Source organism: Pipra filicauda, unplaced genomic scaffold, assembly GCF_003945595.2.
Source record: "Pipra filicauda isolate LSUMZ 115617 unplaced genomic scaffold, ASM394559v2 scaffold296_size2174093_pilon, whole genome shotgun sequence".
Taxonomy (NCBI): Eukaryota; Metazoa; Chordata; class Aves; order Passeriformes; family Pipridae; genus Pipra; species Pipra filicauda.
Window position 1 is genome coordinate 2,158,313 of NW_024104416.1, and position 15,558 is coordinate 2,173,870.

Consider the following 15,558-nt stretch of genomic DNA (forward strand, 5'->3'; position numbering starts at 1 on the left):
TTCAAATTTCAGTGAAACCTGAACAGAACACTGGCCATAAACCAGATATTCAGGTATTCTGCTGGAACCAGGCAGGAACCTGGAACCTGTTTAGCCATGGCATGTACAAGTGCATATCAAGAGGTTTGGGTTTTAATTTAGTATATTAAATAGCACATTATTTCTGTTGTATATAAACTGCACAGCCCCCACACAGCCCCTCACAGCTCCCTTCCAGCTTCCATCCGTTGCCTGGCAACGGGAACACTGTGACAGCGACTGTTGCGTTGGTGCTGGCGCCGCGACACCCTCAGTTCCCTGTTCCCTCTCATCCTACCCTGTTCCCTGCGGCCTGAGCTCTGTCAGGCAGCGACATTCAACGCTTCGCCAAGCGAATTTTTGGAGAGATTGACTCTCCAAAAAGTCAGTCTTACAGTTTGCCGAAAGGCAAAGACTGACCGGGCTCTTCACCAACTGAGCCCTTGCAGAGAATTGTCTTTGAAGATCACTCGTGTCCTTTACTGGAAGGTAAAGCTTGACAATGTTAAGGTTGACACCCTGTTGTGATAGACCCGGGTTTCCTGAGACAGTCACGAATTGTTCCCCAGCCCTGGCCATATTTCTTCATTGCTTCCCTAGGTGGCCTCAGCTGCTGTGTCCTGGCACAGCTGGTTCCTCTGCCCAAGCTCAGGCCATTTGTGCTCTGAACACAAAGCTGAGGGGCCAGAGCTGTCTGTGCCCTGAGCCTGGAGCAGAGGGGGAATTAAGATCCTCCCTTAACTTGTGGGCTGGGTAAAGGGCTGTCTGCCTCTGGGGAAGATGAAGATCTCTCCCCATGACACAGTGGTGGTGGGCTGGAGCTGTGCTTTGTCCTGTCCCTGGAGAGAGATGGGGCTGATTTCTCAGTTCTGCTCCTTCCCCTGAGTCTGGCAGGCAGATCCCTGTAGGCTTCATGGAAGTGGAACCGTGGGGCTATGGAAGAACATCACGCCAGGGCTAGAGGGTAGGGGAAGCTGCTAGCCTGGATGGGGGCGTGGAGAGTGGAAGCCCTCTGTGAACAGCAGTGTGGGCATGATGGACAGGCTTCATTTGAAGTGAATGAAACTGCAGTTAGAAAACTGGTACAAGTAACCCAGAGTGGCAGTCTGAAAAATAAAAGCCAGACACGATCCCAGTATGGGGGAACTGGAATAGTTTATTGAACACGAGAACACTGTTTTAAAGGCATCTGCATTTGGACATGTTAATGAAGGGGACAACCTATGTTAATTAGGGAATTACACAAGTTTTTTCTGCAGTTTCCAAATAGTTAATTTTTCTTCTAGTAGGATTACATGGGGGAGAGAGGGATTACAGGGATTTAGACATAGTTTTAACAATCATCCCAAAAAGTCCTCTCTTAATTCTTCTTGGAGCCAGGTTTATATCTCCGGTTTGCACATCAACAGGTCTCTGGACAAGGGTCCAAACTTCTTGAATCACGAGATGTTTGTCAGCCTTGTTTTCCTTTGCTGAAAGCTGGGTTTGGGCTCCCACATCTGCCCCTTCTTTTTTTTTATTTTTCTAAAAAACAAAAAACTTGGAAAAAACTTTGATCAAACGTTTGCTAATGCAAGACAAAATACAAGGAAATACAAATATTACCATAAATGTTTTCTTTAACTAGAGTATTAAATTTATCATGCTAACTAAACATGTAATGTAAGCTTTGATTACTATTTTCTTTCTTCAACTTATCAATGCTTTGATGTATCGGTTCAGAGTGAATAACAGATTTTATAGCTGCATTTTAGAAGCAAAGGTATTCTTAAATGGATCTAACAAGAAACATTGCAGTCTTACTTTTAATACCACAAGTGAAATTAATTTTAGCAAGGAGGCTCCTTTTTCAAGGCAATGTACAGTCTTTTATATACGTGAGATGGAAAGTATGATTATGCAAAGGCATTGTGTGTCAGAATAGTTTGGGCCACAAGGTTTGGCATTATAAAGGCATGTGGAGGAATCACAGCTCTTTTAAGGCATTCTGCATATTGCTACATAAATTATTTTCTTAAACTTCGCACTAACATTAAAAACATTTAACCAATCAAAAAGACTATCAAACATTTCTGGATGTAGAAAAGTAAACATGTGAGAAGAAAAAATTCCCAACAACGCTAAATTAAATAACCCTGGATTAATATAAAACTTGTTTAAACAACTTATTTCCATTATTTCTTATTAGAAATTACTTTTATAAAACTTTATTTAAGCTATCTTCTAAAGATCCTATTGACTTATAAGCAATTGATTTTGAACCAAACTTAATAACTTGATGACTTGATGACACTTCGTGTGCTCCTGATTTTTACCTGAAAGTGTTTTTTAGTGTTTGGTTTTGAAAACTTTTGTTTAACCTAAAACATTTCTGCAAGTGAAATTCTGTTCAACTCAGGGTGATATGTTTTCTGGTTTTTATCTAAGGGTGTTTGTGCATGTGTGAGGTAATGTGCATTTGTGTATAAATCAGAACATATTAATTATTACGTATTCACACGCATGCATACATTTACACATTCATACTCGATGGCCATCGAACACACATCATACAAACATACCTTTGGGTTTCATTTTACAGTGTCTTTTGGTTATGAACTGAGAAATTGGTATTTTTTGTTTCTCACCCTCAGATTAGTAATATATGTTTTCTGTTTTGATGATAGTATAACCTGTAAAAACATATTTTGCTTCATGTTCAATTTAAATTTTAAATACATATAAACATTCCTATAGTTCAAGGATAAAATATATACTTCTTCTATTTTTAAGGCAAATATATGTCTTTCTGTGTTAATTTGGCTTTTGGACTTAAGGAAAATTGTTATTGCAAAAACTTAAAAATTTTCAAAAATACAGCTATGCATACATTTTAAAACAATTTTGGCTATTAGTTATGGAAGGGTATCTTCATTCAGCAAAGGTTCTTTGCTTTCCTTCGCTTTTCCCGGTTTTTTTTCTTTGTTTGTTTATTTGTTTTTGCGCGGGGGGACAATCTCTCCATTGGTAGCGTTTTGTTCGCCTCACTCACACTGTGAAACTGAAACAGGTTAATAAACAAAAAGGTTTGCAAAAAAAGACCAGTTCTAAGTTCAGGCTGTGAGAAAAATCTCATTTTATTAAATTTAGAAAAACGGCAAAAGCTTGCAAAACAAAAGGAATAAAACGAAAAGGAAAAATTACAACACGTGTCGGGTGTCCTAGGCATACAGGATTCCCAGGAACACCCCTTCCAATTCAAAAGTCCCGCTTATTAAACATTCTTAAGGTTCAACTCTGTTTACGTCATAGAAGAGGCGTTTCCCTCTGTGTCGTGCTAGGAGGTGGAGTGTCCAGCAGTATGACGTCTCTCAGGATCAGCCATGTGGCATAAGGGGTTTCTTTACTAATAGTAATTTTACAGTTCCTTATTCCCGTCCGCATGTTTCCCTGACACCGGTTCCGGGCTGAATCCGGCGTCTTACAACTCCGCGATACGCCTTATATTTGCTTGTAATAAAACCGATTCTTTATTTCTCACAAGGCTGCAAAGAAAAAGGAAAAAAAACAAGGAAGGGGGGTTTTGCTGCTTTGACTACTGCTGAAGTCGGCAGCTTTGTGTCTGCCCCACTCCGTTTGTCTCTGGGGTCCCTGTTCCCGGGTTTCTCTCGTGCTGTTGCCGCTGGGCTTCCGCTCGCTCCCTCCTTCGCCGCTGGTCCCGCTCGGGCTCTTTCCTCCCTCGGACCTTTCCCGGAGCCCCTCGGGGATTCTGTGGGATCCTCTCCTCCGCTCACGCCCCATAGCCCCGGTTTTTGCACACCTCGTGCTCTGCTTGTGTTTGTCTTTCCCGGTGCCTCTTTCGGGTCCTTCCTGCCTTCTGAGCGGATCCCGCTCGGGTCCCGCTGCTGCTTCCGCCGGCGCGGGTCTCTCGATCTCGTTTGCTGGGGCGCCGGAGGTGGTGCCCCCCTCTCAGGGACCTGCTCCAGGGTGTTGGACCCGTGCCTCTGGCCGCTGCTTGGCTGCTGCTGCTGAGAGCGGTAGCGGGCGGCGATACAGGAGCTTGCTGAGACAAGGCGGCAGTTCGCTGGCGCTGGCTCGCACCCCGACCCTGCCCGGGGTGGCCGCAGCGGCGGTGGCCGTGGTTCTGTCTCACACGGCTCTCTCCGGGCAGCGTGTGTCGGGCTGCAGTGTGCTTGTGCGCTCCGCTCAGGGGCTGGGGCCCGTCCCGGGCAGCGACTGCTGAGGTTTTTTCGGGCGGTTGCCGGGTCCCACAAGCACATATCAAGAAGGTCGGTAACGTTCAGTTCTGACATGTGACGCTGGGCCCACAGCAACAGGTTCTGCAAGGGCTGTTCGCCAATTTTCGCGCTATGCTGCTTAAGCTCGCGTTTTAAAATTAAATAAATGTGGGGTTTTTTCAGAAGATATTTGAGTCCCCATTGTACCCTACTTATTGTTACAAAGTCTTTAAAGATAATTACCCAATCTGGAGTTCGTAGTCAGCTCACTTCAGCAGTTCCCGCCCGCTGAGGACAAGTTTCCGTGCACATCTTCCGCCTTCTTTCAGTTCTGACTACGCACACACCACCGAAACACAAGGAGTGCTGCTTCCCTTGGTCCAGCCAGCCGATGGCTGACGAATCTTCTAAATGTTAGAAGGTTCTCAGCCCCACAGTTGTGGCAACATTAGTGGCAGTCTGAAAAATAAAAGCCAGACACGATCCCAGTATGGGGGAACTGGAATAGTTTATTGAACACTGTTTTAAAGGCATCTGCGTTTGGACATGTTAATGAAGGGGACAACCTATGTTAAATAGGGAATTACACAAGTTTTTACTGCAGTTTCCAAATAGTTAATTTTTCTTCTAGTAGGATTACATGGGGGAGAGAGGGACTACAGGGATTTAGACATAGTTTTAACAATCATCCCAAAAAGTCCTTTCTTAATTCTTCTTGGAGCCAGGTTTATATCTCCGGTTTGCACATCAACAGGTCTCTGGACAAGGGTCCAAACTTCTTGAATCACGAGATGTTTGCCAGCCTTGTTTTCCTTTGCTGAAAGCTGGGTTTGGGCTCCCACAACCCAGTTATTCTCAAGACCAAGTAATAAATCACTGAAATCCAGATTAATGTTCCATTCCCCATTAGATGGTAATTTCCAGCTTTAAATCCTAGCTCTTGCTGCAGCATGTCCTGGTGTCCATAAGACAGTGTCTGTTCTTGTGTTTCTAGTGCTTGAGACCCACTTTCTGGAGTTGTCTTCTCTTCTTGCCCTTTCTTGCACACCGACTTTGTACGACACAAACAGAGAGAGGTGGTTGTCAGGCTGGTGATTGTTTACCCTTAGCTTCTTGTAGGATAAGGATGCTGGAGAAGAACTGCCACTAGGATAAAGTCTGACGTGGTCCTGCTCCCCCATATGTTGTGTTTCTAAGGGCTCACGTCCCTTTAATGGTGTCTCCTCAGTGACCTAGCAAAGTTTGATGGCAAGGTTCACTCTGTTGCTTATTACATAGACCATGATCAATTCACACACGTGCAGGCACAGAGATGGGAACATCTATATTTATGTGTACAAAGGTAGCTATCAAAAGTTGCCCTTGAGTTCAGTGAAATAATCACATCAAATCCATTTGTTTCTCAACAGGCAAAAGTACTGTATCTGGTTCTGAGACCTTCACTGCAGTAAAGATTCTCCCTCCCTGGACTTGGTCCAGGGAGGGGGAACACAGTTGATGCAGAGTCTAGAGGTAAGTCCTGTGAGGAGTGGCTGAGGAAGTTGGGCTTGGTTGGCCTGCAGAAGAGGAGGTTGTTACAGTTCCTATACCACCAGCTATGGGCTGTCCACTCTAGCTAATAATTTTCAAGTAATATTTAAGCTACAGCTTTGTCTCTTGTAACTATTATTAATGTTCAGAATGTTAGCTCCAGATTTCACTCTGATCCATCTTTGAATTACACAACGTAGCCATATAGTTCAAATAAAGTCCAACTTCCAGCCTAACAATTCTGGCTTACTTATACCAAACAAGCACTTAGCTACTTTCAAATAATATAAAATTCGCAGCACCACTGTATCTTTTGGGTCTGCCAGGAATGGGATTCTGGATTTTCAGCATTCCATTGTTGCTCCTTCCAGGTGAGCTGAGACACTGCCACAATTTATCCACCCACAACATCCTTCAGAATGGATCCCAGATTCCTGAAGAGAGAGGCGCTGGCTCGTCCTCTAAGGCCGAAAGAGCCTGAGAAGCCCAAGCCTGTAAGTACCTGCTGTGGCCAGGAGCTGTGTTAAGGCTGGAAACTCCTCCCGTGTCCCTCTTCTCCCAGCCCCTCCTGCTGTCCAGCAGCACCGTGAAGCTACAGACCCCCTCCCCAGCTCTTAGGGCCGTGCTTCTGTTGGCAGGGGCTGTCATGGTGTGTCAGGGACAGTCCAGAGCCTTGCCTGGCTGTGTCACTGGAGCCAAGTTAAACAAATGTAAAGCACAGGAATTCCTTCTGTCAGGTTGGCACAGTCACTGTGCTTCTCTGACCACACCGCCCTCCAGGCACCTGGGCACGTGGTGGGCAGCTCAAACGCTGCCTGAAGCCTTGAGAGAGGTGGCTGGTCCCCCCTGGAACAGGTTCCTAACCAGTTGTTCTGTCTCATCTCCTGTGTGGAGCACAGATCCAGCCCTGCAGGCAGCAGTGGAATTGGGGCAAGTCCTCCTTCCCACCCACAAACGTCCCCTTTGCTGCCTGGAGCTCACTTGGCTGGAGGTGACCCAGTGCTGAGGCTCTGTCAAGGACATCTCTCTATATTCTTCTGTGGATGGGACTGTGAGGCCAGACAGAGACAAAACCTGTGCTAATTACAAAGAGAGAACTATGGACCTATTGCTCTGCACCTCTTGTCTTGGCACAACGCTGCTTTTCTGCTTCTCTCATACTCAGCCAGCAGTGACATCTTCACGTGCTGGGGGTTGTGAGCCTTGGGCAGGGATGGAGTTAGGGCAGTTTGCCACTCTCTGCAAAGGTCACTGGCTCAATCCAGTGAAAGTAAAGAGGACGCAAATGCCCCAAGAGCAGAAATCCCCACACGTGTCACATCAAATCATGGAGAAGCTAATGAGGCAGAGCCGCCTGGTTAGAGCAAGTGTGTTCTGCTCAATACCATTAGTTTTCTGATGTTAAATATTTCAGCAGGTAACTTCCAGGACTTCCAGGACTGTCCTGGTGGCTGTGATCACAAATGATTCATCAGAGCCACTTGAACAAGAAAAGCCTTTCTGAACAAGGGCATTTCTGAGGCTCTTGCTGGTTTTTTTGCCTTTCAGTTCACCATTTTTGACATCAGGAACATGGGGCTCAGGTTCAGGAAGAAGCCGGACAGCCCTCAGGAGACAAAGTTGCCCAAGATTGTCCAGCACCGAGGCACAAGTGAGAACTCCAAACGCAAGGTAGCCTTTTCCTGCCCTTTTCCTTGCTGTTTGATGTGACATTTGAAGAGGCTGTGTGCCTTGCCTCCAGCTTATTGAAACACCTCAGTGTCCAGGTCCTATTGTTATTCCAAACTGCTGGTGGTGGTTGAGTTCCTTCTGCTGGGGTAAAGGCAAAACGTTTTCTCCTAGTGAGATGCTGGAGTCCTGATCTGTGCTAAGCCAACACAAATAATTTCTACTGAAGCTGGTGGGGTTTGCTGGAGTTTAGCTACCATGGTGAAGGCACGATACCGGGGGAAGGCTGGGGCAGGACAGAAGGGCACCAGCTTGCCATTTTCTATTGTCCCTCTGAAAGAGCCAACTCTTGCTTTGGTGTTGTCACTGACAAATGCTGGGGGTCATAGGATTCCCTGCACAGTGGCAGCGCTGGCCTTTGAAGGCTGAGGGCCTGAGGTAATTACTCCCAATTTAACACAACTCCAGTCTTACTCAAGTTGTCCAGCACTGCTGAGAAGAGAGCTGAACCTTATCCTCATCCAGCATTCACCTTATTTGTCCTATTCCTATCTACTGTGGTACTTTCTTTTTGCCTTAACCTCCTCTGGTGCTGTTCTCTTCTTACTGGTGTCTAAGCTCTAGAGTCTGGAGTTGTGTGGGCCTCAGTCTCCCTGCCTCAGAGTAAAGGTCATCCAAAAATTGTTTCCTTTGGAGTCTGATGTAAATTCTTGGGTATCACTTACTGCTTGAGTGCTCAGTGAGTGCCCAGAGCTCTGGGACTCCATTAGCACAGGGCTGTGCTGGAGGCAAGTGCTGCCTGGCATTTTGGAGAAGGAAAGCTGGAGAAACTCCTGCCAAAAGAGCTGCTCAGCTTGAGCCTTCTCAGTGTGGTCCAGCAGCTTTTGATCAGCTCAGAGCAGAGGTGGGTGAGGTACTGTTCCCCCAGTGGCAGCTGGGCAGACCAAGTCACCAAGAGCCTGTCCTTCACCGGGGATCCACAGAGGAGTGTCATTCACAAACCTTCCTCCCAGCAGCTGAACCTCTCCCTGCTCTCTCTTGCCTCTCCAGTTCTCATCACGTGACCAGAACAAGACCTTGCTTGAGCCATACCCATCCGAGCTGGTGTTTCAGAATTATCCCCTGGGCAAGGTCTGTGAAATGCCTTTGCTTCTGAGGAATAGAGGCAAGGTAAGTGCTGGGATGTGGAGCTTTAACACTGTGCTAGAAGAAGAGGAGAGTGGTGTAACCCCCATGGTTTACAGCAGAGCAAGTGTCAGCTGTGGCACATCCAGATTCACCACCTTGGATTTGCAGGATGGTGGGAATTTTCCCGTGCTGAGGATTCTCCCCTGATTTCAGCTGTGCCTTGGTGGTATCTGACCCAAAGGAGCTTCTTTCCTTTAAAAGCCCTGGATTGATGGGAAGGCTGTGCAGTTCTCACCTGCTCTCATGCTTCCCCTCGAGTGTCCACCACCACGTCCTGTGGCTCCTTGGTTAATCTTGGTTCCTGGTGGGCATCTCTGCCTCTCTCAGCCTGTTGAGCTGCCTCTGTGCAGCTGGCAGTCAAAGCTCAGGGGTTGAGTCTTCTCCACTTTATGCTGGAATCATGATTAGTGATGATGATTAGTTATAATTAGTGGCAGTGGCACTGCAGGACATATGTTTGAAAAGAGCCCTGGAATTGGACTCATTTAGCAGAAGCAGCAGGAGGCCTTTAGGTGCCACTTCAGACTCCTGCTTAAGTCAGCTCTGCTCAGGTTTTCCAAAGGCAACATGGTGCTCTGCTTTGCCTTTCCAGAACTACAGCACGTCCAGAGCAACGTGCTCTTGAGGGTTTCCACCTTCACTTGAACAAAGTGTGATTGTTTTGCAATTCCCCAAGAAAGCTGAGAAGGAAGAAGCTGAAAAATGTCAGCGATTGTGTTGCACTGTAAAGAGGAAAACTGAGACCTTTTGAATTTCAGTCAGGGAAACAGTTTCTCAAATGACTCTTGTGCCAAGAGCAAGCTGGTGGGAATAGACAGCAGGGAGTCCAAATCACCTGGTTTAGATGTTGTGAGATGGGATTTGGTGCTCAGGGGTCAATACCCGTGTGCTAGAAAATGCGTTTGGTGTCCCTGTGCCTGTGTTCCCCTGAGGGCAGAAAATGGCAGCAGGGTGGCTGCAGGAATGCACAGCACTCTGGCTTGCCTGCACTGGCAGCTGCCTGGCCATAATCACCAGGCAGCAAGAGCCCCTGGAGAGCTGAGATTGTCTTTTAATAATGAAACCACACTGTCAGTGCTGGTCATGTTTCTCCAGGCAGAAAATACCTTGGAAGCCCAGAGTTGATAGACACAGCCTGCAGGGCCGTCTGGCTTTCCCTCACTCTGGCAAGCTGACTGCTCTCATCTTCTGCACCAGCCTTTCCTGGCAGTGTCTTGTGCTTCTCCCTTGCTCCTTTACAGCCCATTTAAATTCTCTTTGCCATCTCATTGTGTTGGGGCTTGTCTCTTTGTCGTGCTGTGTTCCTCCTTTTCAGTTTCCCAGGAAGGCCAAGTGTCTGGTCTCCTCTTGCTGGTGTGCCCATATGACTATCTCCCCACAGCTGGACTTCCCCACTGTAACTCAGTCTGTTCGAAGGGAATTTCTTCCTTCCCCCAGGATAATGTGCTGGTTGGCCTTCAGGTAGCACATTCTCCCTCTGGAACAGGGCTGCATGGCTGTGTGCAGGCAGAAGCAAGCAGATTCTCTGGGCTTGTTGAAAATGAGGATGACTTGATTCAGGTGTTCTATCTCCATACTGCTGGTGCCTGACCTTCCTTCCCAGCAGGCACTGCCCTACTGCCTCTGGCCGAGCTGCTTTGCCCAGGCAGAAGGGATTCAAGTTCACCCTTGTGTATCCTCTGCTTGTACCTCCAGAGCTAAAAGTCCTTTGGGAAAATGGTCAAGGAAGGCTGTCACCAGGGCACACCCAGGTCTCCTCAGGTTTCCACAAGTGGCAAAATCACCATTTTGTGTCTTTCCTGCAGGTTACTCGGCTGGTGAGGGTCACCATGGACAGCTCACCTTATTTCAAGTTGGTCGGCCCCAATGGTGTGTGCCATCAGATCCCAGCAGGCTCATTTTGCACTATAAAGATCCTTTTCATCCCTGAGGGGAGCAAGGTGAGTTTGGAGGAACATTCTCTCTAAAGCTACAGCGTTTGTTGCACACTGGTTATAGCCCACCCCGTGCTGTGAGGTCAGCTCTGGGCTGGGGGCAGGCAGCCTGGAGCTGGTCACACCTTGGCACAGCATGGTGCTGCCAGTCCCTGCAGTGGTTAAACACCTTGGCACAGCATGGTGCTGCCAGTCCTTGCAGTGGTTAAACACCTTGGCACAGCATGGTGCTGCCAGTCCCTGCAGCTGGGCCTAGAGGGCTTTGCTTTCCCTCCACACCTATTCTTGAATGTTCACAAGGGAAGAGGTACATGGAACAGCAGGGAAATGACAGGGAGGGGTGTTGATGTTTAGCCATCTCTAGGCTCACTGGAGGGGGTTTAATTATGGAAAATACCAGAGGAACAAAAAGATCCAGAGAGCTTTATTCTTCCCCTTTGGAATGGAGCAAAAATGATGCTTTTTCACGTGCTCTGTTCTCCAGCCTTTATTAGTATGAATTAGTGGTCATTTTTGGGGTGGAAGAGGTAAATTCATGCCCACAAAGGCTCATAGAAAACAGCACTTTTTCTTCTGCCATGAGGATGGCACTCAATGCCTTGTGCTTTGCCAGTCTCTTTTCCTGCAAGACCATTTCCACGAGCTTGTCTGCATCTGCGAAAGGGAAAAGTTCACTGTACCAATCCGGGCCATTGGTGCCCGCCCAATCTTGGACTTCCCCGACCAGCTGGACTTCTCATCGTGTCCAGTCAACCACAGCACCCAGAAGACTCTGCTGGTTCGCAACACCGGGAACCTGGAAGCCTCTTACAGCCTCAGCACTGAGAGGTAAAGCAGCTCACCTGTCTTAGTGCAAAACACCTTTGGGTGATGGCAGAGTTGGGAAAGAGTATCCCAAAGGAACCAGAGCATCCGAGCTGCTGCACTGCAGCCACAGCTGGAAGTGGGCAGGACATGTGGGGCCTGCTGTTGCTTCTAGTGTTTTAAGCAGGATGCAAGCCCTGAGCTTTGTCTCTCCCAGATTTCCTAGGGACTGCTGGAACACGTTAGTAGTTGGTCTGCACCCTCCTGAGCACCAACACCTTCTGAAATGGCTGCCTCCCAGTGTCAGCCAAATAAACCCATTCTCCAGGAGGCCTCGAGCGTGTGGCACATCAGGGGGCCCCTCATCAGATGCCCAACGTGAGCTGATGTGAACAGCCTGTGCCGTTCCTGTTAGTCAAAGCCGATCTGATTTCCCTTGTCAGCTGAGGGCATCAGTCATCTCTCCTGTTTCACGAAGAACCTTTGAAAGCCAGTATAAATTTTCAAGCAGATCATTTAGTATTTGAATAGAAGCATTTTATTCTAATTAAGTGTCCCCCACCTTTCATTCAGATTTCTTTTAAAATACTCTGAAGTTCCCATGTTTCTGCTTTTTTTTTCAACTTATTTTGTTTTTGGTTAAATTTTTGTCAAACTGTCATTCATTCTTCCTTGGGAACTTTCTTCAAGGTCCTCTCATACCTGTTGATCTACCATCTACCTATAGGCATATGCACAGGTGTATAAGAAACAGGAGCAATTTGGGGAATATGTGAAAATGTCAGAGATGCAGGGACTGATTTGCACTTGAGTTCTTAGTCCTGAACTTGGCTGGATCCTCTTCTGAGAATTTGAAAATAGGAAAACACCTTCTTTCTCAGGCATCCCCTGAAGTCAGCGCCAGGAGTCTCATTCCCCATCCAGCCATCTGAGGGCAGGAGTATATGGACATGGGGCAGGAGTAGGAAGGGAACGGGAGGGAAGGTAGTGCTGAAGAGTTGCCAGGGATTCCCCTTAAGTAGTAGCTTCTCTGTTCTAGAAAAATTTCTGGCAAAAGAACAGGAAAAAAATTCCATGCCTTTCCCAGGCCAGGCAACGAACCCCTGAGCCCCAGCAGAGCCCTGCAGCAGTCCTGGCACCCCCATCGGGGCAGATGCAGGGGCACGGAGAGTAATCCAGCTCTGGGGCTGGTGGGACCTTGTCTTTCCTCCTCTCTCTCCAAAGTCTCAGGCCCAGCACAAAAACATTGCTGGCCCAAGGCTTCTCCATTAGCCAGTAGTGATGTTCTCACTGGTGGTAATGGGCCCGGGTCAGGCCCCTAATTGCAGCAATAGCTCCTTAAGAAGCAGAAAGAGCAGCAATTCCATCAGCTGTCACCACTGAGAGGAACAAAGTTCAGCTTGCACACGGCTCCAGTTGTTCTTCTTATTTATTTTTTTTGTGTTGCATTCTCTAATAATCATCAGATTCCCCAGGAAATGTTTTTAAGGTGACAAATTAACCATCAGCAAAGCACTAAACTTTTGTTTTCTCAGTGGGGCTGTACAAAGAGCACAAAGCCCAGCAGCCACTGGGCAGAAGCACCTTTCACCTGAGCTATCCCGAAGCATTAAAGCACTGATTTTTGTGTCTGTCAGGCAAGAGCTGTTTACCTGGTGACAAAGCCAAATTGCTCCTGTTAAATCCAAACTGCACCCACATTTACCTAATTATTTTCCTTGTTTCTCTGGTGGGCCAAGCAAAGAGTTACCAGGCTGATGACACTCCAGAATCCCAGACTGCATGGCTGGTGAATACACAGAAACCTCCTGTTCAGCTCCCTTGCTGTGCTGCTCTTAATGGCACTTCATTTAGCTGGGATTGAATCCTTCAGGCTGTAAACGGGACCCTCCTTTTGGGTATTGTTTCCATGTCACTGTATTGCTCCAATTTGCAGTTGCACTCATTCAGTTTTCATTGCTCCTTTTCTTCGAGCAACTTTCATTGAAATGCTGATAAAACGTGCCCTTTCTTGGGCTAAACCAGGATGTTTACAAGGGGAAAAACAACCCCACACAACCACACTGCAAATTAAACTCATTATTCTCTGGTCTTCAAGGAAGACTTTATTCTCCCTGTTGATTCCTAGGCTGTAATGTCACAGGACAGGTAGTGCCCTGCCGTTTGCATTTCTTGAATAGGGGATTGAAAAAGAGAAATTTCTGAGGCAGTCAGTGTCAAGTTGTGTATGCAAATAGCTCTTAACCCTCTCTGTGCTCTTCCCAAACCACTCTCTGATGGGATTGTTGGCAGTCAGACCCTTGAGCCTCCATGCAGAGTATGGGGGAGATGAGTTCATTTTATCCAACAGGATTTTCTGCGGGCTGCATCTCCTCAGAAGAGAGTCGGTAGCTGTTTCTGATGCTGTGTGTTCTGTCTGTCTTCTGCTGACTGGTTGCTTTGCTCCTTGCTTGCACAAGTCAGCTGAAGTGAACTAGACTGCAAATATCCCCAAACCTCCCCCAAGAGTCCTGATCTCTCTCTTGGTCTTGCAGCCCTTTCACTGTCAGTCCAGCCACGGGAACCCTCGACATTGGTGAAGCCATGCAAGTGACAGTGGAATATCACCCAAGGGAGATTGGGCATCATTCCACATCCCTGGCAGTGCACTGCGACATAGTTGGTGAGTGCTGGGCACTGCACGGTGCACTCACCCTGCATCCTTCAAAACAGCAGAACCCTTTCTAAGCAGAATAACGTTAGACTTGCTCTGCAAACTACTTGTAGAACTGTTCATTTCAAGCCTCTGTGTGTTTCAGTGCTCAGAAGTGAGCAAAGAAGGGGCCAAGGCTGAGTCTGTCCCTGTTCTGGATGTGGTGTGTTGCTGTGTGCTGGTCCATCCCTGGGGGGAACCCTGGTGTCAGCATGGTGTTCTCCATCCTGCACCCCCACCCCAGTCCTCTACCAACTCCCCACTGTCCCAGCCACCTGAATTCCCCCTCCAGCAGCACTGCCCCATCCCAGCTTTACCACAAAGAAAAGTGAAAACTAGTTAGTGTTTAGGGGGTTGATAAAGTGGATGCCCTCAAACAGGGATGAGATTTACCTGTGGTTTGCTCTGGTCCTTGTAATTAATTCCATCAGCGAGTGAGCTGAGCACAGACTCCTCTTTGCTTTGTTCCAGATGAAGATACCCACACCAGGCTTCATGGAAAAGCTAAGGACTTCAACATCGGGCTGGAGAAGTACTCTTTGGAATTTGACAAGACTTATCTCACGCTGTCAAGCCAAAGAACCATGCTCATCCACAACAGAACTAACATCACAGCCCGGTTCCAGTGGAAGGCTTTTGCTACTGAGGTAGAGGAGCATCCACAGAAGATCAGGTTGGTCTGAAAGATGCGGTGACATGCACTGCCCAAGGGTAAAACTAACATATGGGCTCAGGGGCTGCTTGTGCTCTTGAGTGCTTTAGGGTATTAGGAACAAGTAGGTGTTCCTGCAAAGTTTGCAGGGCAGTCACAGCTCGCAGTAAAGAGCCAACAAAGTTGCTGGTTGTTCAGTTGTCAGTTCGGGAGAGGTGCAGTTTGCCCAGAGACAGGGGGACCAACCAGCAGCATGGGAGGATCATGTGGCCATGTCCTCCATTTTGAAGTGCTGTGGCCTCACCTTGAACAATGTCAGTGACCTCCAGAGCCACCTAATCAGCACATAATGGGGGACACACAGTAGGCCTGCTGGGAAGCCTGTAACTCCAGAGTATCCCAGCCAAACAGGGAGGGACCTGTGCTCCAGGCAAAGGGGATAAAAGAAGCTGCAGCCTCCACTGAGTTGAGAGACCTCACTGAGGTTTGTTGAGTGAACTCTCCCTTTTATTAGAATAAAGGTTTATTTTTTTAGTTAGCTCCTCTGTCTCCTGGCCATTTATGTGAGTTACTTCTATACAGTCCCTCATTAGCATGAGAGGCGAGAGTGGGAGTAGTTTTGCCATTCCACATGCTCAGGTCTTAGTTCAGTGGTTGTCAGGGGTCCACTCTGGGGGTCCTCCAAGGCGAGCGCCCCCTAAATCAATCGTCCTATTTGTGACTCCGCTTCTTGCACTCGGGCAGGTATTCACTTGTTATATAACACAAGGCAGTGGAAGGTGGGGGTGCAAAGTATCAGGGCCTTCTGGCACATCATGGTGAAATCACTGTCTGTTGATGGAGGTTGAGCAGAGG

The 15,558-nt window shown here is 47.6% G+C and overlaps 1 protein-coding gene across 1 annotated transcript; it reads left to right on the forward strand.

Moving 5' to 3' along the window:
* Positions 1–320: 320 nt before the first annotated feature.
* Positions 321–14,724, forward strand: LOC120323593 (hydrocephalus-inducing protein homolog; the record flags this gene model as incomplete). The annotated part of the gene is made up of 9 exons (XM_039383044.1): positions 321–507; positions 5,645–5,747; positions 6,137–6,259; positions 7,314–7,436; positions 8,484–8,603; positions 10,427–10,561; positions 11,169–11,383; positions 13,894–14,021; positions 14,523–14,724. Coding segments are annotated over exons 3-9 (998 nt in total), but the record flags the coding sequence as incomplete, so codon positions are not given.
* Between the last annotated feature and the right edge of the window lie 834 nt (positions 14,725–15,558).